The following is a 23877-nucleotide window of genomic DNA, read 5'->3' on the forward strand; positions in this document are numbered from 1 at the left end:
AGATTGTTCAGCCTGGAGAGAAGGCTCCGGGGAGACCTTATTGTGGCCTTTCAATATATAAAGGGGGCTTATAAGAAAGATGGAGAGAGACTGCCAGTGCCTGTAGTGACAGGATGAGGGGTAATGGTTTTAAACTGAAAGAGGGTAAATTTAGATTAGATATTAGGAAGAAATTCTTTACTGTGAGGGTGGTGAGACACTGGAACAGGTTGCCCAGAGAAGTTGTGGCTGCCCCCTCCCTGGAAGTGTTCAAGGTCAGGTTGGACGGGGCTCTGAGCAACCTGATCTAGTGGAAGATGTCCCTGCCCATGGCAGGGGGGTTGGACTAGATGATCTTTGAATGTCCCTTGCAACCCAAACCATTCTATGATTCTATTTGTGTTTGGTTATTATAAGGAAAAGTAATTTTCCTTTCCAGAAGGAATGCTCCATGATATCTAGGCTAAAGCCTAGAATTTGAGTGAATATCTGTTCAGGAAACAGTGGCCAACCATTTCTGAGGGCACTAAGAAAGCACTAAGAAGCACTTGCTGTTCTTAGTCTCTCATTTAAGACAGTGATATTTAATAATATCAAAAATGCTGCTTGACATAAATATTGCACTGTAACAGAAGTATAACTATTCCTATGACTTCTGTTTTCAGTAAAGAGATGTTTATGCTGGCTTTGGTATGATAAAACAATTAATTTTGAAAGCATTTATACTTTCTAAGAAACAAAATGCTCTGCAGTATCCTTTGATTTCCTGGATGGAGGCCCTTAATACAAGTGGGAGGTCAAAAGTTGATGTTAGGCTGTCAAAATAGACCTTACAAATGTAAAATATGCTAAATATTACCACCACCCCCCCTTTGGAAAGTGTACTTTTATGTTTTTGCACTTCAGTTTTTAACATAATATTAAAAATCAACAAATTACATAACATACCGGGTTTTAATCTGCATTTCTGATGTATGCAAATATATATCAAGTATACTTTCCAGATATTACAGTACTTATTTAAAATATCAATTAGAAAATCGAGCACCAAATATTTTATCTACAATTCATGAAAGCAGAATGTACAAAGTATAAAGTTGTATTTGTATGGTAAACGTGTTTTTTTTTGGTTTTAGATATGTTTTGGTACATGATAATTACGTATAATACTAGAAAACATCAGGAGGTCCAGACTCATCTTTTCCAGTTATAATGACTGAAATTTCATTCAGTGGAGAAAAATGTTAGTCATTGGGGCCAGAGGGGGACGACAGGACAAATTAGGAGGAGCCGTTGATTCCCTCAAGGGTAGAGAGGCCTTACAGAGAGATCTTGATAGATTAGAGCACTGGGCAATCACCAACTGTGTGAAATATAATAAGAACAACTGCCAGATTCTGCACCTGGGACAGTGTAATCCTGGATGTACGTATAGACTGGGGGAACAAGAGTCTGGAGTGCAGCCCTGCAGAAAGGGGTCTGGGAGTTTTGGTTGATGCTAAGCTCAATATGAATCAACAATGTGCCCTGGTGGCCAAAAGGGCCAACCGCATCCTGGGGTGCATTAAGCACAGTATAGCTAACCTGTCGAAAGAAGTGATTGTCCCACTATACTCAGGATTGGTGCGGACTCACCTCAAGTACTGTGTGCAGTTTTGGGCTCCACAATATAAGAAGGACATCAAACTATTAGAATGTGTCCAAAGGAGGACAACAAAGATGGTGAAAGGCCTCGAGGGCATGACTTATGAGGAGCAGCTGAGGATACCTAGGTTTGTTAAGCTTAGAGAAAAGGAGACTGAGGGGTGACCTCATTTCTGTCTACAACTTCCTCATGAGGGGGAGCGGAGAGGGAGGTGCTTATCTATGCTCTGTGGTGTCTGGTGACAGGATGTGAGGGAATGGCTTAAAGCTGCATCAGGGGAAGTTCAGATTAGATATTAGGAAATAGTTCTTCACTGAGAGGGTGGTCAGGCACTGAAACAAGCTCCCCAGGGAAGTGGTCGTGGCCCCGAGCCTGTCGGTGTTCAAGAAGCATTTGGAAAACACTCTTAGAGATATGGTTTAACTTTTAGGTTGCCGTGTGTGGAGTCAGGAATTGGACTTGATCCTCGTGGGTCCCTTCCAACTCAGGATATTCTATGATTCTATGATTCAAAGCATATTCTGTTTTACCATTTTGTAGTTTCATTTTTGCTGGATGTGCGCCAGGAAAAATAGTAGTAATGCAATAAATTGTGCATGATGCTTGTGTATAAGGGGGTTACTGCTGCATTTAAGCAACTTGACTACCTTCCTGGCTCTGCTATGAGTGTGATATCAGTCAGTGTCTTGATCTTCTCATAATGCCAATCATGGGACTTTAAAAGGTCAAAAATATATAAAAATAGTGAAATCAAGGTTTGACTTCAGTGCTGTAATAGTTTTAAACCCCACTCTCCACCAGGAATAATGCTGTAATCATTGCAGCTTTGCTTAGCTAACCTTGGAGATTCATTATTCCCAACTTTTCCTTGTTTTGTTGTAGTTAACGTTGCTTGTTTTCTTCCCAGTTATTCTAGTTGTGGGGGAAGTATCTGAGCAAATCCCTAGATACATGCATGTATTTGGTGTTCTGCCACTACTAAGCAGCTTTCTTTTCACGTAAAGAGGATTTATTTTTTTACAGAAATATTTGATTTCATAGTTTAAAAAAATACTTGAAACTTTCTTTCTGTGTGCTTTTCTTATAAGTAACAGTATAAAAATACTGACTTTCTTCCCCTTGTTCATAACAATCTAAGAGAAGCTATTAATGTGAAGATTTCATAAGTTCCTGTATACTGTGCTGAAAATGACCATATTCACTTCCTAATAATTTCTGTGCAATCCCATAAATTTTATTAGGCCTATAATTCATATTCTTTTATTCTATTTTAGTGCATTCTGTGCTGGAAATTTTCCACTTTTTCCTTTTTCACCAGGACTACTTTTCACACTTTGCCCCTGTACATAGAATCATTTAGGTTGAAAAAGACCCTGTCCTGGTTTCGGCTGGGATAGGGTTAAATTTCTTCCTAGTGCTGTGTTTTGGATTTAGTATGAGGAGAATGTTGATAACACACTGATGTTTTCAGTTGTTGCTAAGTACCCTCCTAGTCCAAGGACAGCTCCATGCCTACTGACTGAGCTAGGTACACAAGATGGGAGGGAACATAATCAGGACAGCCAGCCCAGCTGGCTAATGGGGTATTCCATACCATGTGACATCATGCTCAGTATATGAATGGTAGGCGTGTTCCAGGAAGTACCGATTGCTACTTGGTTATCGGTCAGCGCGGGTGGTGAGCAATTGCATTGTGCATCACTCATTTTGTGTATTCTATCATTATTATTATTATTTTCCCTCTTCTGTTCTATTAAACTGTCTTAATCTCAACCCACGACTTTTTCTCACTCTTACCCTTCCGATTCTCTCCCCGTCCCCCTGGGGGGGCGGGGGGAGTGAGTGAGCGGCTGCGTGGTATTTGGCTGCCTGCCAGGTTAAACCACGACAGTCTTTTTTGGCACCCAACGTGGGGCTCGAAGGGTTGAGATAATGACACATCTGACCCGAACGGGTTAAAACAAATTTGTTATAAGCATTCATTATATCAGTTTAGTACTCGCTGTTCACAATGTTGGTTTATTTGCTCTCAGAGTTGTTGGATCTGTTCTTGGAGTTGTGATATATAGCACCTTACTGGCTGTCTATACTGCTGATTATCAGTTTTTATGTGGGGTTGGTCATCTCGGGGAAATGGATTAAGGTCATTGCTTTGCTATACTGTGTGATCTGGCTTTATGTTATGATAAAATTATTGGTCACGAGCCTGTACTCAGCACTGCCATCATTCCTGTTCTTCGGGAGCTATCTTTTGGAAACTATTAATAATTACACTTTTTACCTCTTCACCTCAGAGGATGAATTTAGTGGGGAGACAGGATGGGACACTTTCTCCCACTTGTTCACCTTCCCTTCCATATCTTCAGAAACTCCTTTTTCTTCTATCCTCTTCATGAAGATGTCCACAATATTCCCTGAGAATTTTGAATATCCTTGGGATGTTCAAACAAGCATGTTCATATTGCTATGTCTCCTGAATGTGGTTCAGGCCTTGTTTAGAGTTAAACAACTATTCAGGAATACTGTCCAGAGATCAACCCCAGCAACAGACAAGGTGACTACTCAAACCCCCACGACAGGCACTGTAGCTACTTCAACCCCCACGACAACCACTATGGCTACTCAAACCCCGGCAACAGTCACTACAGTTACTCCAACCCCCGCAACAGGCACTGCAGCTACCCAAACTGTCGCGACGGGTACTACAGCTGAACCAACCGTCGCTGGTATCTGTCACTCCTGTACCGAAGAAGAAATCTTTGAAGCGGAAGTCAGGTCGTTTAGAAAGGGATGATGGAAAAGCAGGGCCATCACGAGGAGGGGAGGAGGAAGAGGAAGAACTCATAAACGAGACGGAAACCACCCGATCCCTATCCCTGGGTGAGTTGCGAGATATGCGGAAAGATTTCAGCCGTCGTCCAGGCGAGCATATTGTTACCTGACTGCTCCGATGCTGGGATAATGGGGCCAGTAGCCTGGAATTAGAGGAGAAGGAAGCCAAACAGCTGGGATCCCTTTCTAGGGAAGGGGGCATTGACAAAGCAATTGGACAAGGGACACAGGTCCTCAGCCTCTGGAGGCGACTGCTGTCAGGCATGAAGGAAAGGTATCCCTTCAAGGAAGATGTTATATATCGCCTAGGCAAATGGACCACTATGGAGAGAGGTATCCAGTACCTGAGAGAATTAGGCGTGCTGGAGGTGGTTTATAGTGACCTGGACAACGACCAAACGCCCAAAGATCCAGATGAAGTCCAGTGCACGCGACCCATGTGGTGGAAGTTGGTACGGAGCGCACCAGTGTCGTATGCCAGTTCGTTGGCAGTACTGTCCTGGGCAGAGGAAGAAGCACCAATGGTGGATGTCGTGGTTGGCAGACTCCGGGAATACGAAGAAACCGTCTCCTCCTCCCTTGTCTTGGCTGTGGAGAAACTGTCCCGGGAGGTCCAGCAACTCGAAGAGGGTATGTCCTATTCTCCACCTGTACGGACCAGTATCTCAGCCATTAGGAGTCAGCGTTTTTCTGATCAAGAGAGAGGATATAGAAAGTACACACCACGGGGCACCCTGTGGTTTTACCTGCGTGACCATGGAGAGGACATGAGGCAGTGGGATGGAAAACTTACCTTCATCCTAGAGGCACGTGTACGTGAGTTGCAAGGAAAAACAATGACACAAGGGGGTTCTGCCAGGAAAAATGCTGCTCCAGTTTTCAGGAAAAACCTGTCTCACGACGGTCCAGTTTCCAGTGAACAGTTCCCCAGACAGAGTAGAAGGGCTGATCTAACTCCTGCTTGGAGTCTGTTATAGACCACCTAACCAGGATGAGGAGGCAGATGAAATATTCTACCAGAGGCTCGCAGAAGTCTCACAGTCGCTTGCCTTTGTTCTCATGGGGGACTTCAACTTTCCGGAATACTACACGGCAGAGAGGAAACAGTCGAGGAGGTACCTGGAGTGTGTGGAAGATAACTTCCTGACACAGCTGGTAAGCGAGCCCACTAGGGGAGGTGCCTCGCTTGACCTGCTGTTCACAAACAGAGAAGGACTGGTGGGAGATGTGGTGGTCGGAGGCCGTCTTGGGCTTAGCGACCATGAAATGATAGAATTCTCGATACTTGGTGAAGGAAGGAGGGGGGCTGGCATAACTGCTACCATGGACTTCCGGAGGGCGGACTTTGGCCTGCTCAGGACACTGGTCGAGAGGGCCCCTTGGGAGACAGTCCTGAAGGGCAAAGGGGTCCGGGAAGGCTGGACGTTCTTCAAGAAGGAAGTCTTAAAGGCGCAGGAGCAGGCTGTCCCCATGTGCCCTAAGAAGAATGGGCGGGGAAGACGACCGGCCTGGCTGAATGGGGAGCTCTTGCTGGGACTCAGGAAAAAAAGGAGAGTTTATCACTAGTGGAAGAAGGGGCAGGGAACTCAAGAAGAGTACAGGGATCTCATTAGGTCGTGCAGAGAGGAAATTAGAAAGGCAAAAGCCCAGCTAGAACTCAACATGGCCACTGTCGTGAGAGACAACAAAAAATGCTTTTACAAGTATATTAATGACAAAAGGAGAGCCAAGGAGAATCTCCATCATTTATTGGATGCAGGGAGGAACGTTGCCACCAAGGACGAGGATAATGCTGAGGTACTTAATGCCTTCTTTGCCTCAGTCTTTAATAGTCAGAGCAGTTATCCTCAGGGTATTCAGCCCCCTGAGCTGGAAGACAGGGACGGCGAGCAGGATAAACCCCCCATAATCCAAGAGGAAGAAGTTAATGACCTGCTATGCCACCTGGACGTTCACAAGTCTATGGGGCCGGATGGGATCCACCCGAGGGTACTGAGGGAGCTGGCGGAGGAGCTTGCCAAGCCACTTTCCATCATTTACCAGCAGTCCTGGTTAACTGGGGAGGTCCCGGACGACTGGAGGCTTGCCAATGTTATGCCCATGTACAAGAAGGGCCGGAAGGAGGATCCGGGGAACTACAGGCCGGTCAGCCTGACCTCGGTGCCAGGGAAGATTATGGAGCGGTTCGTTTTGAGGGCGCTCACAAGGTATGTGCGGGACAACCAGGGGATCAGGCCCAGCCAGCACGGGTTCATGGAAGGCAGGTCCTGCTTGACCAACCTGATCTCCTTCTATGACCAGGTGACCCGCCTAGTGGATGAGGGAAAGGCTGTGGATGTGGTCTACCTGGACTTCAGTAAAGCCTTTGACACTGTCTCCCACAGCATTCTCCTAGAGAAGCTGGCGGCTCATGGCTTAGACAGGTGTACTCTTCGCTGGGTAAAAAACTGGCTGGACGGCCGAGCCCAGAGAGTTGTGGTGAACGGAGTTAAATCCAGTTGGCGGCCGGTCACGAGCGGTGTTCCCCAGGGCTCAGTACTGGGGCCGGTCCTGTGCAATATCTTTATCAATGATCTGGATGAGGGGATCGAGTGCTCCCTCAGTAAGTTTGCAGACAACACCAAGTTGGGCGGGAGTGTTGATCTGCTGGAGGGTAGGAAGGCTCTGCAGAGGGACCTGGACAGGCTGGATCGATGGGCCGAGGCCAATTGTATGAGGTTCAACAAGGCCAAGTGCCGGGTCCTGCACTTGGGTCACAACAACCCCATGCAACGCTATAGGCTTGGGGAAGAGTGGCTGGAAAGCTGCCCAGAGGAAAAGGACCTGGGGGTGCTGGTTGACAGCCGGCTGAACATGAGCCAGCAGTGTGCCCAGGTGGCCAAGAAGGCCAATGGCATCCTGGCCTGTATCAGAAATAGTGTGGCCAGCAGGAGTAGGGAGGTGATCGTGCCCCTGTACTCGGCACTGGTGAGGCCACACCTCGAATGCTGTGTTCAGTTTTGGGCCCCTCACTACAAGAAGGACATTGACGTGCTGGAGCGTGTCCCGAGAAGGGCAACGAAGCTGGTGAAGGGCCTGGAGCACAAGTCTTATGAGGAGCGGCTGAGGGAACTGGGGTTGTTTAGCCTGGAGAAGAGGAGGCTGAGGGGAGACCTCATCGCGCTTTACAACTACCTGAAAGGAGGTTGTAGCGAGGTGAGTGTTGGTCTCTTCTCCCAAGTAACTAGCGATAGGACGAGAGGAAATGGCCTCAAGTTGCGCCAAGGGAGGTTTAGATTGGACATTAGGAGAAATTTCTTTACTGAAAGAGTGGTCAGGCCTTGGAACAGGCTGCCCAGGGAATTGGTTGAGTCACCATCCCTGGAAGTATTCAAAAGACGTGTACATGAGGCCCTTAGGGACATGGTGTAGTGGGTATGGTGGTGTTGGTTTGACGGTTGGACTCGATGATCTTAGAGGTCTTTTCCAACCTTAATGATTCTATGATTCTATGATTGTAATTGTGATGAAGAAATTCTTGACTCACGTTTGCAAGAAGTGAGAGATGGATACTATGACCAGAACTAGAGGAGCCCTGCCTCCGGCCAGGTGGAGGAAAGGGACAACAGGGTTTACTGGACTGTGTGGATTCAATGGCCTGGCACATCAGACCCACAGGAGTATAAGGCTCTCGTAGACACTGGTGCACAGTGTACCCTGATGCCATCAAACTATAAAGGGGCAGAACCCATTTGTATTTCTGGAGTGACAGGGGGATCCCAAGAGTTAACTGTATTGGAGGCCGAAGTGAGCCTAACCGGGAATGAGTGGCAGAAGCACCCCATTGTGACTGGCCCAGAGGCTCCGTGCATCCTTGGCATAGACTACCTCAGGAGAGGGTATTTCAAGGACCCAAAAGGGTACTGGTGGGCTTTTGGTATAGCTGCCCTGGAGACAGAGGAAACTAAACAGCTGTCCACCTTGCCTGGTCTCTCGGAGGACCCTTCTGTTGTGGGGTTGCTGAGGGTTGAAGAACAGCAGGTACCAATTGCTACCACAACAGTGCACCGGCGGCAATATCGCACCAACCGAGACTCCCTGATTCCCATCCATGAGCTGATTTGTCGACTGGAGAGCCAAGGAGTGATCAGCAAGACTCGCTCACCCTTTAACAGTCCCATATGGCCAGTGCGAAAGTCTAACGTAGAGTGGAGACTAACAGTAGACTATCGTGGCCTGAACGAAGTCACGCTGCCACTGAGTGCTGCTGTGCCGGACATGCTAGAACTCCAATACGAACTGGAATCAAAGGCAGCCAAGTGGTATGCCACAATGGATATCGCTAATGCGTTCTTCTCAATCCCTTTAGCGGCGGAGTGCAGGCCACAGTTTGCTTTCACTTGGAGTGGTGTCCAGTACACCTGGAACCGACTGCCCCAGGGGTGGAAACACAGCCCTACCATTTGCCATGGACTGATCCAGACTGAACTGGAACAGGGTGAGGCTCCGGAACACCTGCAATACATCGATGACATCATCGTATGGGGCAACACAGCAGAAGAAGTTTTTGAGAAAGGGAAGAAAATAATTCAAATCCTTCTGAAGGCCGGTTTTGCCATAAAGCAAAGTAAGGTCAAGGGACCTGCACAGGAGATCCAGTTTTTAGGAATAAAATGGCAAGATGGACGTCGTCAGATCCCAATGGATGTGATCAACAAAATAACAGCCATGTCCCCGCCAACTAGCAAAAAGGAAACACAAGCTTTCTTAGGCTTTGTGGGCTTTTGGAGAATGCATATTCCAGATTACAGCCTGATTGTAAGCCCCCTCTATCAAGTGACCCGGAAGAAGAACGACTTCAAATGGGGCCCTGAGCAACAACAAGCCTTTGAACAAATTAAACGGGAGATAGTTCAGGCAGTAGCCCTTGGGCCAGTCTAGGCAGGACAAGATGTGAAGAATGTGCTCTACACGGCAGCCGGGGAGAATGGCCCTACCTGGAGCCTCTGGCAGAAAGCACCAGGGGAGACTCGAGGTCGACCCTTAGGGTTCTGGAGTTGGGGATACAGAGGATCCGAGGCCCGTTACACTCCAACTGAGAAAGAGATATTGGAAGCATATGAAGGGATTCGAGCTGCTTTGGAAGTGGTTGGTACTGAAGCACAGCTCCTCCTGGCACCCCGACTGCCGGTGCTGGGCTGGATGTTCAAAGGGAGGGTCCCCTCTACACATCATGCAACCGATGCTACGTGGAGTAAGTGGGTCGCGCTGATCACACAACGGGCCCGCATAGGAAACCCCAGTCGCCCAGGAATCTTGGAAGTGATCACGGACCGGCCAGAAGGCAAAGATTTTGGAATATCCCCAGAGGAGGAGGTGACGCTTGCTGAAGAGGCCCCACTGTATAATAAACTACCAGAAAATGAGAAGCAATATGCCCTGTTCACTGATGGGTCCTGTCGCCTTGTGGGAAGGCATCGGAGGTGGAAAGCTGCTGTATGGAGTCCTATATGCCAGGTCGCAGAAACTGCTGAAGGAGAAGGTGAGTCTAGCCAGTTTGCAGAGTTGAAAGCCATCCAGTTGGCCTTGGATATTGCTGAATGAGAAAAATGGCCAGTACTTTATCTCTATACTGACTCATGGATGGTGGCAAACGCCCTGTGGGGGTGGTTGCAGCAGTGGAAGCAGAACAACTGGCAGCGCAGAGGTAAACCCATCTGGGCTGCCGCCTTGTGGCAAGATATTGCTGCCCGGGTAGAGAACCTGGTTCTAAAAGTACGTCACGTAGATGCTCACGTACCCAAGAGTCAGGCCACTGAGGAATATCAAAACAACCAGCAGGTGGACCAGGCTGCCGAGACTGAAGTGGCTCAGGTGGATCTGGACTGGCAACATAAGGGTGAATTATTTATAGCTCAGTGGGCCCATGACACCTCAGGCCATCAAGGAAGAGATGCAACATATAGATGGGCTCGTGATCGAGTGGTGGACTTGACCATGGACGCTATTGCACAGGTTATCCATGAATGTGAAACACGCGCTGCAATCAAGCAAGCCAAGCGAGTAAAGCCTCTTTGGTATGGAGGACGATGGCTGAAATATAAATATGGGGAGGCCTGGCAGATTGATTATATCACACTCCCACAAACCCGACAAGGCAAGCGCTATGTGCTCACCATGGTGGAAGTAACCACCGGGTGGCTAGAAACATATCCTGTGCCCCATGCCACCACCATTAACACCATCCTGGGCCTTGAAAAGCAAGTCTTATGGCGACATGGCACCCCAGAAAGAATTGAGTCAGACAACGGGACTCATTTCCGAAACACCCTCATAGACACCTGGGCCAAAGAGCATGGCATTGAGTGGGTATATCACATCCCCTACCATGCAACAGCCTCTGGGAAAATCAAACAACGGGCTGCTCAAGACTATGCTGAGAGCAATGGGTGGTGGGACATTCAAGCATTGGGATACACATTTAGCAAAAGCCACCTGGTTAGTCAGTACCAGGGGATCTGTTAATCGAGCTGGCCCTGCCCAATCAAGACTCTTACGTACTGTCGATGGAGATAAAGTCCCTGTCGTGCACATGAGAAATATGCTGGGGAAGACAGTCTGGGTTACTCCTGCCTCAGGCAAGGGAAAACCCATCCGTGGGATTGCTTTTGCTCAAGGACCTGGGTGCGCTTGGTGGGTGATGCGAAAGGATGGGGAGGTCCGGTGTGTACCTCAAGGGGATTTGATTTTGGGTGAAAATAGTCAGTGAACTGAATTTTGATGTGAACTGTTATATGATATTGTATATCATTATTTCTATGGCTGCTATCAATGGTATAGCAGTGAAAATCACCCAGATTAATGAAGAATGAACTAACTCCATGAAACCGAGAGAAGTGCAACGATGATAGAACTGGACGAGCGCAGCAGTACTGAAATGAGATCTGGTTTCAGGATGCAACAGCCCAACACCACACACCATCTCTCCTGCCCTGAAAGACTGTTATGACAGATGGAGCCCAAAGTCATGGACTAAATGAACTCAATGGACATTTTAGAGGGATAGTGCATAGACTAAGGGAATGATATCTGTGCGTGCATATATATATATGTGTATATATAAAAAGAAAGATAGTGGTGGTTAATTGAAATGTATTAAAAAAAAATGTGAGACCTAAGCACGACATAAATGGTATAGAATAAGGGGTGGATACTGTCCTGGTTTCGGCTGGGATAGGGTTAAATTTCTTCCTAGTGCTGTGTTTTGGATTTAGTATGAGGAGAATGTTGATAACACACTGATGTTTTCAGTTGTTGCTAAGTGCCCTCCTAGTCCAAGGACAGCTCCCATGCCTACTGACTGAGCTAGGTACACAAGATTGGAGGGAACATGATCAGGACAGCCAGCCCAGCTGGCTAATGGGGTATTCCATACCATGTGACATCATGCTCAGTATATGAATGGTAGGCGTGATCCAGGAAGTACTGATCGCTACTTGGTTATCGGTCAGCGCGGGTGGTGAGCAATTGCATTGTGCATCACTCATTTTGTATATTCTATCATTATCATTATTTTCCCTTTTTTTGTTCTATTAAACTGTCTTCATCTCAACCCACGACAGACCCTTAAGATCATCAAGTCCAACCATTAACCTAACACTACCAAGTCCACTAATAAATCATGTCCCTAAGTGCCACATCTACACGTCTTTTTAATACTTCCAGGGATGATGACTCAACCACTTCCCTGGGCAGTCTGTTGCAAGGCTTGACAACCCTTTCGGTGAAGAAATTTTTCCTAATATCCAATCTATACCTTCCCGGTGCAACTTGAGGCCGTTTCCTCTCGTCCTAACACTTGTTACTTTGGAAAAGAGACTTAAACCCACCTCGCTACAACCTCCTTTCAGGTAGTTGTAGAGCACGATGAGGTCTCCCCTTAGCCTCCTCTTCTGCAGACTAAACAACCCCAGTTCCCTCAGCTGCTCCTCATAAGACTTGTGCTCCAGGCCCTTCACCAGCTTCGTTGCCCTTCTCTGGACACGCTCCAGCACCTCAATGTCTTTCTTGTAGTGAGGGGCCCGAAACGGAACACAGTATTCGAGGTGCGGCCTCACCAGTGCCGAGTACAAAGGGATGATCACTTCCCTACTCCTGCTGGCCACACTATTTCTGACACAAGCCAGGATGCCATTGGCCTTCTCGGCCACCTGGGCACACTGCTGGCTCATGTTCAGCCGGCTGTCAACCAGCACCCCCTGGTCCTTTTCCTCTGGGTAGCTTTGCAGACACTCTTCCCCAAGCCTGTAGCATTGCATGGGGTTGTTATGACCCGAGTGCAGGACATGTGACACTCCATGCAGTTAAGGAGGGCTAGGAATGTTCTCTTCACTGTTGCTGCTGGCTTAACCACAAGATTAGTGTGTGGGAAGAAAGAGGACGGTTTATTGAGCATTGACCTAAGAAGGGACAGACTTGAGTGATGCGTGGAAAGAAACTCTACAACTCATAAAGAGTTATAAAGCAGGTATGTTTATTACAGCACTGGATGCAAGGGGGATCGCTCCTCCTAACTTGCACACCGGATCATGAAACAAGTATCCATTTATTACACAAAACATGCATATTCATTACGGTAGGTTGGGTTATTACAATTAATAGGCGTAACTATGTTGTCATCCTCAGGTACTCAGTATTATAAATCTCCTCCTTCTGGCGCTTGCGCACTGCCATTGTGTGGTCGTCTGTTGGGGTCTTTTGGATGAAGACTCACAGTCGTCTTCACCATGTATTTTCACCTTTGGCCCAGAATGCTGAGTTGGCTTAGTTCCAAATCGCAAAACCCGGTCTCAGCCAGATGACTGCTTCTTGTAGACAATGGAGTTCCTGTTATCTATGCAATTCTTGCTTGCACCAAGGTTGCAGCGTCTTGCCTTACTCTTCAGTGTGTTTCCAACAGCATCTCTCTTATCTAAGTTGCTAAGCTACAAATAGGTTGCATTACCTTTTATCATCCTATTCTTCAATTCGTGAGGAAGCACATAAGCAGAGAGAAATGATATTTTTATATATGTATGTGTAGTATTATACTTTTTTTGTGTGTGTTTATGTGTGGCTATATGAAAAAAGACATTGGGTCCAATTCTGTTCCCTTACAGACTTCTGGAAAAGCTGAAGATAGGAGTAAAAATAGTTTTAATTCAGCACCAGCAAATCATAATCTTTGCAAATTTTAGCATACCTTTAGATCTCCAATTATAGTTTATTATCAGCCTTAGGCTGACAAAGCCTTAGTACAATGCCACCCAATTAAAGCTGAATAAGATACAGACTCCTTAGGTTTTACTTTCTTCTTTGGATTTTAATTTTGTTTGCCTATATATTGCATTTTTTATAGACTCACAAAGTGTAAATAATCTGAAATACTGTCTTCTGTAATGTAATGCAGATGGCTTTATCAGCATGTTTTCATTCCAATTGCATGTGATTTTGATTGCTACCTAAACTCCCAGTGAAGAATTAAAAGAATTACAAGCTTCAATTTTTATTTTATTTTAAAACAGAGTAGATAATACAAACATGTTCTTACCATCTCAGTGGCTAAATTTTTATTTTATGATTTTTTTTGAAGGACTATGGATTCCCTTTTAAAGAAGCATTATGTTGACCAAAAATGGAAGTTACTTTGTATTCCAGTGATTTAGAGACATATGGTGCAAATGATTTTCTTATGCATTAGTTAAAGCAAAATTTTTGATAAGAGTTAATCATGTCTAAAAGGCATACCATATACTATTCTGTGCTTTATGGGTTTGTTGTCCCTCAAGCGGGGTTGGTTACCCGGTGTGCAATAAGCCAGTCTCACACACAGAGCTGAGATATTTGTTTATTTCATGTCTGCACAGAGATGGGTGCTAGGTGGTAACTCCACAAAGCTAGCACACCTCAGTTAACACACGGTAAGCATTTTATACATTCCGAGCAACAGTTATCAGTACTTTTTACATTTACACTTAGTCACCCTTACTTCTGTTGGTTCTTGCAATGCCTCATCTTCACTTAAAGTCACAGTGTCCTTTCTTTTTACTGCGCATATTCAGTGGGGAAGGGGCTTTGTTGGGTAGGGGCTTTCCTGCCCGTGGGTGGGTTTTTTACCATGCTAATTAGGATAGTTCACCCATAGTTCAAGTAGTTGTTTCTTTAGTTTTATTGGAGGTTTCTGTTCTCTTAGTGCTTATCTTGGTACTCCCTTATTTGGCCGATTTAGCATGTTTCTTCCCCCAAGGCCATGCCCAGTTAACTCTCTACAGAGGTTGAATAATGTCTTTTGTTTCATTCCTTTATCTCACTAGAGCCTTCCTGGGATTTACCATCCTTGGTGCATCTAATCCCTCAGATAAACAATGTCAGTGTAACCTAAAAGCTAACTATTTGATTAGACTACAGGTTCATATTGAACAGACTTATGTACTAAGTGTGTGACATATATCTTGCAGGAAAAAGTGGTAAATATTACAGAATTATTAAAGCGACGTGTAATATGGTACTTTATTTCACTTCATATATAAGAACATGACTCTATTGCGTAGGTTTCAGAAAAAAGGAAAAACTGAAATCTAAGGGTAGCCTGAAGCATTTTTTTAGTATGCAGTAGTTCTTGTAGTTCTGCATTGCCTAGGTCTGTAATTTTATAAACTCTTGAGAAAAGTCATGTTCTCTCCCCTCTGGTAGATTACATCCTGGTGGCCAGTCAATGCCCTGCAGAGATGGTCTGTGTATTTGGTGCTTTGCTCTTGACCACAGTACAGTCTGGGGATCATAGTGAAGGCTGATTGTGGAAGCAGGCTCGGTCTAACTTTTGAACTTTGGAGAAGTTTCATTGCAATAACAACCATTTGTGTTTCCACAGAGGAAGTAAAATAGGTTTGTATATAACATTGTGCTTGATTTTCTGGGAGTGTGTGTGTAAGGAAGACTTGTGTTAGAAGTTTGTTTTATACACGTGGGAGATGGGGCTGAAGGTTTCAAAACAAAGTCCACAGTGTCACGGTCTGTTTGGATCTCAAATTTTCAGGACAATGTACTCTGTGATTTAAACTTTATTTCATGATCTCATTAAGAAATACAACAAACAAACACGACAAACAGGGGCTCAATCCCCTTTTGCCCAGACTAGTCTAGCACGCGAATTCACTTATTCCCTATTCAAGTCATAAGGTTTCATAACTTATAACCCATAACTTAATATCGTGCACCTATGAGCAAAAGAAAATAATTAGTTACCTAGCCAACGGTGAGAGTGCTCATCCTTCCTCCTCCGTCATGGTATGGGCATACCCTGTGTCACACTGGGAAGCATGAAAACCTCAGCAGTCCAGCTGCTGTTGGATCCCCTTCAAAAGCTTTTTGGGTAAGCTGATGTTTTATACCTTCCGGCTTGGAGGTTTGGTCTATAACATTTCCATAAGTTAGCGGATTCTGAAGAAACTGCCAGACAAAAGATGATGGCTGCCAGCAATTTGCAGGTGATAATGGCTGTATAATAGCCCTTTAGCTCTTTCTGGCCACCTGTCCTGCCTATGTGGTGCTCTGGCTTTGACCTAATGGTGCTGCTCCCAGCATACATCAGGCCTTAGCATGAGCTGTGTTAGCCAAAAATCTAAGCAGGAGTTGAGTGAACAGTCACGCACAGTAAAGACAAAAGCTTTTAGAGGCTTCCAGGTTAGATTTTGCAGTGTACTACCTCAGAAGTACTTAAGGGTTGTCAGCACAGCATCATGCTTTAACCTTACCTTGCACTGCTTGTGAAATACACTACTCTGAGACACCTAAAACATCATGTAAAGCATAAGGCTTTCTTTGTTCTGGGAGCCAAATATTAGAGCATGAATGAGACATGAAAGCTTTATAAAAATGATCAAAATAAAATCCAGGCTGAAAGGCTAAGCAGCACTGCACGCAGGTAAATGCATTTCATTTCATAGGGGGCTAAGTAGCTAGGTGAACATACAGCATTCATATGGCTGTGCAACTGTTTGTTCTAAATTTCAGTTCCTCCTTATAAATTATTCATATGATTTGTTTGCTTAGATAAGCTCTCCTAATCACAGAAAGACTGAATTGGGCCAAAGGAAAAAATGCTGTGTGATATATTCTGTGCAAAATTCCCAAAAAGAAGACCTTAACTTTAAATTGTTAAACATTCAGAATGTTAATTTATAAGTTATTATTTGTACTTTGTGTAAAGTACAAAGATGCAAAGAAATTTAAAGGAAGTAATGATGCTCTGTTAACAAATATGAGCCAAATTTTAATTAAAGCTGATTTTATATGTTTCTGAGGTTGAAGTTTGCAGAACTGTAATTGTTATATTATTTGCCTTTCTAACAAATATATGTATTCGTTGTATATTGCTGCTTACCATAATGTCCTGAAGGTTGGCCAAGCAAGTTAATATTTTTTTCTTACTCTATGAATTTTTGTGATGGAACATCTCATAGTAATTCCCTAAAGTTAGTTATTGTTGAGAACTATATCTTCAGGAATGGAAATTTATGCTTATAATTTTAAATACACAGTGGTATATTCTAGATATTTTTGAGTGTATAGTTTTAGTTATTAGTTTAGTTATTAACTCATTGCTATCTTTTTTTCTACTTCTATTTTGTCTTCAAAATAAAAGTTTTAATTCAGTGTTGCTTCAGTTGTTACTGTGTTACTGCTGTTTTGATATTGAACTGGTCCTTGTAGCAAGCACCTTGCAAGCACCATAACCACTTGACAGTGTTCTGCCCTGCACTGAACAAGCTGTCTGCTTTGTGTAGAAAAGTCATGGTTGTGTCCAGTGGCTGAAGTATATTCTTATTTGTCTTGCAGGCACAGGAGAGAGCGGCAAAAGCACGTTCATCAAACAGATGAGAATCATTCATGGATCAGGTTACTCTGATGAAGACAAAAGGGGCTTTACAAAATTGGTGTACCAGAATATATTTACAGCAATGCAGGCCATGATCAGAGCCATGGATACCCTCAAAATCCCATACAAGTATGAACATAATAAGGTGAGATTTTTGTTTATTTCCATAGATGAAGCTTTTCCTCTTTTATCTTTAGGAAATGTACTGAAGGTCTTTAAAAATTATACATCGCGTACAAATTATATTCTCCCTAAAGTTTAGAAGAAAAGGTCTTCTTCCAGTTCTGCCTCTAGTTCTCTGCGCTTTGCACTGCTCTGACAACACAGGTGCTATTCTTAACAAGATGTCTGGGGGGTTTGTCATAGCAAGAGGGTAAAGGGCAGGCTGGTGTTTGACTGTGACTTCAGTTATCTTTTTTCCTTTCCTCCCAGCCCATGTTCTGGCCAGAGAACAGTTAAGCCATTTTTCTGGTTTGTTCCAGTGCTACTTAAGGTTTTCCATTAATATTATGTGGGGAAAAAATAAAATTATTAGAAAAATAGTTGGGGATATCTGCTTGTGTGTATATTATGAAATAAAACTTTTGATACAAGGCCTTAGAATAAGCAAATTCTTTTGAAAGTGATGATATCTTTGAAATTTAGAAAGAGAAAATATATTTAAAGCATTTTGTAAGGTTTATCTTTGATTAGCCTAACTTTTTTCCTTTTTTTTTTTTTCATTCAGAAATTGAAATCAAATTTATAACTGGTATAACTAGTATTAAAAAGGAAATTTGCATGTGTATTTCAGCTCCATGTTTTTGCTGTACATAAAGCACTGAATTTCCTAACAAGCTGACTTGAAAAGTTAGTTGATTGTGAAGCGCACATTTTTCTTCAGAATTGATATTGACTGTCACTTTGCTGTAGTATATGAAAGTCCTAATCATAAATCAGTAAATTATTTCCTTGTATTATACTACAAAGTATATATTCTACAGTTATTGTTCAAATTGAGTGTTGAATTTATATAGAATGTTTTTATATAGTTGAAGTGAATTAGTTAGATGTGGCATAGCTGTATACACATGGCCAGACCTTTTTAATTAGAGCTGTTCACTTTCTCTATATAAAAATAACTTGACTGAAAGTGAGCGAGTCTATCTTTGCGCTCAGCTACTTCACAAGCATTCTCATCAGTTCTAATAGGGCTAGGTGTGGAGTAAAGTAAAACTTGCCAAAGTTGTCAGGTTCTAGATGCAATTCCTTTAAAAACTCGGGGATTTTTTAATTCAGGGGAATTAAAAAATGCAAACTTGTCCTCTTTTTTTTTTATCCCCTTTTTTTTTTCCTCCATTGAAAGCAAACTCATTAGCCTTGCAACCTAAAAAACACAGGAAGGGCACTTCCTATTAATTTGGATCTCATATCAGGAAATTCAGTCTCTGGAGAGAATATGTCAAATTTTGACTAACAGCATATTTTTAGCACAGTACTTGTTTTGCACAATAGCTTAGAAAACTACAGCTCAAGCTGATGTTTCGTGGCTTAGCCTAAAGAGAAGAGAGTGAAGTGACCCTTTTATCAAATTCAAAAAGTTCAGTTAAGTAGGCAGTTGGGATCTTTGTACAGTGCAAAAAAACGACATCTAGGCTGAATTATTTTAATATCATCAATGTAGGAAGAGGCATGTTTTTAGTTAAGGAAGTTAGTTCTTCCAGCGTTGTGTTGGCTTCATAGTCACCAATATAATTAAAGAGGCAGAGTCTGAAATGCATTGTCCTATGTTATAATAATCTAGGCTCTTTGAAAGATTTATTATCAGAATAATTAAAGTCAGTTGAGAAATGTAAATATTAGTGTTTACATTGTAATGTCTCAGAACTGATGGTAGGGCATTGTATAATACTTCTTTCATCATACTTTTCATCGTACTTCTTTTTCTTGTCAACTCCAGAATATGAGCTCTACTGAGGTTTAAGATAATAGGTGAGGGTTATCTCTTCTCTTAGGGATGTGACATAGGAAATGGTGGCTTATGGATTGGTTTTTAGTTTCCTTTTGAGTAAATGTTACTGTGTTTCCATTATTTTTTAACCAGAAGTTGTGAAGTTTTTATATGCATCTTGAATTTTGGAGAAGCAGTTTATAAAATACAGAAAAGCCTTAGGTGTTTTTTTTGTTTTGTTCTGTTTTTTACAGAAATGGACTTGAGCAATTCTCAAAATTGCCTGTCTGCAAAATTTTTGTGAATGTACAATAGTAACTCACATGCAACCACTGACATTCAAATTCAATTTTTTAAAATCTAAGATATAGATGTATATATTTTAAAATCTTTTAAAAAACTGTCTTTTTAGAAATCTGACCTGTGTATCTCTGTTCCTGTCAGTCCTTTCAAATACTGAATTAAGAAAACCATTAACTTTAATTTTTTTAACTTCTGACATTCCCAGTGTTGTCCATAGTGGTTTAGAAGCCATTGCTCCAGGTAATGTAGTCCTCCATTTCTCCTTTTCTATCTTTTTTCATGTCTAATATTGCTGAAGGATGGCTTTTTATTTTTTCTCTCCTGTTGTTACAGAAGTTTTACTAAATAAATCTACTACTGTACTAAAGAACTACTACCACTTCTACCCCTTATTTTTCCCTTTCAATGTAATTTCCAGAAGACAGTTGCCTCTTCTTACAGACTGTCAGGAAGGTGTCACTCAGTAGTGGTTAGCAGGCAGGAAATCTTACTTGAATCCATGCCCATAATTTCCTGTGAGACTTCTTAAATATTTATAACAAGATACCTAATGTGAGTAAGATAGTAACAGAACAGGTTACAAGAAAATATAGAGACTGAAAACATAAAATTACGTCTTATTGTAGACCAAGAAGTTTGCTGTAAGTTTCAAAGAGTGGTTCCATTGCTGAAGTTGTTTCTGTATTTAAGCCTATTTCCTATAAGGAATGTTTAAAAAATAAAATAAGCAGGTATGGGAAAATGCTTTTAAAGTCCAAAATCTTTCTGACATTATCTTCAAGGCCAAGTTTACTTTGTTGATAACTTCCCCCCCTCCCCCGTAAGTCAGATGAATCTAATGTAACAAACAGACAAAAGAAAGACATCAGGATCAGGTATGGAGTCAAATTACATAAATTCTCATCTCAAGTAAATAATTTGGAGTCTTAAATGTTTTGGATCTCTTCAGTGAAATTTCATTTTGAACAAACATAGGTTGGAGAAAAGGACCTCCCTCATATACCTCACCTGATATGGAAAGAGTATGAAGGACTGAATCCCAAGCAGCAGTGTGCAAGCTGTGTGTGAGGTTCATTGACTCTCAGATGATGCAGAATGTGTGGGATTTCTGGCCGTTTTTAAAAAGAATTATATTCTTGGGATGTTGAAATGAAATGCTTCTAAAGAATAGCTTATTGCTCTGGAACACACATAATAAAGTGGCTCTTCAAGCAGATGGAGAAAACTGAACCATGCCATCTGTGCAAACAGTATTCTTCAGTGTCTCAAACCTGAAGCAGAGAGCTTAAAAGCAGGTTGCAGGAAAAAGGGATTTATATTAGTCATGTTAGTTAGTATTCGACATATCCTAGTACTCGCAGATGTCTTCCTCCAGACACACAAAAATAAAGAAAAATTACCTAGTAAATAGAAGTTTTGCAGACAGTTAAATGCTTCTAATACTGTGAAGCTCCTGGTGCAATTTTTTTGGCAAGAAATAGACTACCTAAGAGCCAGCCAACATGGAAGAGAGTGTAGTAAGATTTCAAGTATTGTAATCAATTAACATCTATTCAGATAAAGAAATTAAAGATTACTTTTTTTTTTTTCAGGAGCCTTGTTTGCCATGAGGTAAAAACTGGCTCCCCAATAGCTTTACATTTCCTCCCATGAGGATGTTCATCAAAGAGCTTTAGGGGCTTCAATAAAGGCATGAACAATTTCTTCCTCAGTGCTTCATAAAGAATGAACTTCCACAAGGACTTCCACAATCCTAAATAGATCTCAGTCTCTCCCCAACTGCTTTTATCTTCTTTTTAACTGTCTCACTCTGTCAGTCATTTACTCCTCTCACGCCTAGCTGGCCTCTCTCCAGTCTTTTTACATTTGACCTTATAAAGTTTTTACCTTATAAAATTTTTATCTATTTACCTGTGACCTTACCATATTGTCCTACTCTCTACTGTTTTCATTTTTCATTATATTTGAAGCAAACTTTTTTAAAAATCATCTTTTTATCAATGTAGTAGCTTATATCCTGGCCTCTTCCTACCTTTTTGCTTACTTCCCTCATTTGTTTACCTTTTGGTTAGAGCAGAGATTTCTTGCATTTTTCTGTATTGCTCCAATGAATTTGTAAATTACTTGTTTCCATCTCTTATATTTTGCTTTACTATTTCATATTTTTTCCGAACGAAGTGAATTTTAGATTTATTTTTTTTCCAAGTGTAGGAAAAATGATTGTGTATCAGAGGTAAGGTAGGTTAGCAGGGTCACTAAAAGAGCTGAGAATATCTTTCTTAAAAATAAACATATAAATATACAAGCAAACATTTTTCACCTTCCCAATAAAATTATAGGTAATTTCACCTATATGAAATGGGGAGACTGTCTAAGCCTTCAGTTCTGCAAACTTACTTAAATGTTCACATTTTAGAACAGCTGCAAGCCCCAAAAATTCAATTAATTAATCACATTTAAGTTCATGCATGCACTAACATTTAATTTTGAAAAGAGTAGGACCTTGATTATGGAATATATATGCCAAATATAGGATACTGTAGACATAAATTTGAAAACTCAATGTTAGCTACTCATTTTTCAGTGCATTAAAATTTCTTCATTCCTCCTTTTATATTTCATTTTAAGAGAAGCACTTTATTTTTTTTAAAACATAATATTTTAAGTGATTAACTACCCTTTGCTAATGGGAAGTGATAAGTCATATACAAAAGCGTATGTGTGGGGTGTGATGTCCATGTTTTATCTTTCCAATTCCACCATTTTACTGCTAGTAGAGAGAATGGGTGGTGAAAATGCTTGCTTACAGATTCTTGTAGATTTTGTGATCGCTCCTGCAGGGGTTAAAGGACAATAACTATAGGAAGACATTTCTAGCTTTTTTTTGTCATTGTTGTCTCTTTTTTATAAGTATTCTTTCTCTTTTACTTCAGATATGTTTGTCACATAGTTATTTTTCTTATTGTGTGTCTGAAAAGAAACATTCATGTGAGCATGCATTCTGACAATAAAAATGTGAAATACTCTCAGGGCAACTTTTCTATGTAATAGAGGTCTGGAGTTTATTTTAAGGTAATGAGTGAGATGTCACAGTCTTGGAACAATTCTGACATTTTCCTTTATTAGCAGTAGTTATATAACTATATGGGAGCAGTAGTTATATAACTATATGGGTATTTATATTATATATAATATTTAATATACAAATATAAATATAATTTTTCTTAGAGTAAAATATTTGTTAACTTACTAATTAGTTCATTCATTTGTACAAGTTATGTGTTTAGATAATCCAGCATTTAATTCTGAAATAATTTCATATTGGAATATTTTCTTAAAATTCCTCTAAAACTTTAAGAAAATACTTCCTTCCCCCAGTAAACATTTTTTAGGAAACTGACTGATCCAGTTATGTTCCATTTATGTTATGTGAAATTACTAAAACCTCTTCAGTCTCGTGTCTTCATCGTTCATTTCTACTAACTCACAAGATTTGCTTGAAATAAGATTTACGGCCATGAATTAAGAAACTATCAGCTAAAATGGGCCATTTTTTCTGAAGATATTGTCGGTCTCTCTTTTTCAGTTTGCACTTCCTATGTGGTAAAAGTCGTAATGTCTGAAATGCAAGAAAGCTTCCTCTTATTATACAATTCAGCTTTGGTTTAGAAAATTGGCTAATTGTTAAGCAAATGAGTTGTGTTTTTTAAAAAAATTATAAATTAACCAACTTTTTTTTTATCAAGTGTTTGATTTTTTTATTAGTAGTTTTATTATTATTAGTAGTAGTTTTGTATTTATTATGGGATGTATTGCCTGATAGAGGTATTCACATAATTACTTTGGTTGTCTACTTTTTTCTTGCATTTTTTTTCTCCCTGGTTAAAGTAGGTATAAAGTCTAAACATTAGAATTGATTACATATTCACACTATGTGATTCTGATCACATGCCTACCTGTTGTCAGAATATGGACCCATGTACCTCCATTCTTACAGTAAAGTGAATACAAAGTCTAACTTTAAGTGACTACATAAAGGTGAGGCATGAGACAAAGGTCCAGTGTTTTATTTCTGGAAAAGGACGTTGGCAAAGAAAAATCTTAAGTATGACATTACTGGTGTTTGTTTTAATTTCCTTTTGACAATATTCTTTTCCAGAATCAAAGCACAAAGTCTATGTTGCATGCCTCAATTTTGGCAAAAAAGTATATACATTTTGACTGGTTTCTGTAGATTATTTAATATTATGGTGGACCTAAGATATTGGATAAGTAGAAAATTATTTGTTATGA

At 41.6% G+C, this 23877-nt stretch overlaps 1 protein-coding gene across 1 annotated transcript in view; it reads left to right on the forward strand.

Moving 5' to 3' along the window:
• The window catches only part of LOC142074924 (guanine nucleotide-binding protein G(q) subunit alpha), a 176333-nt gene that overhangs the window by 30944 nt on the left and 121512 nt on the right, over positions 1 to 23877 (forward strand). Inside the window, exon 2 of the mRNA XM_075135932.1 lies at positions 17312 to 17496. Within this exon, the coding sequence (XP_074992033.1) occupies positions 17312 to 17496 (185 nt within the window). The remainder of the gene's footprint in view (positions 1 to 17311; positions 17497 to 23877) is intronic.

Source organism: Calonectris borealis, chromosome W (genome assembly GCF_964195595.1).
Source record: "Calonectris borealis chromosome W, bCalBor7.hap1.2, whole genome shotgun sequence".
Taxonomy (NCBI): domain Eukaryota; kingdom Metazoa; phylum Chordata; class Aves; order Procellariiformes; family Procellariidae; genus Calonectris; species Calonectris borealis.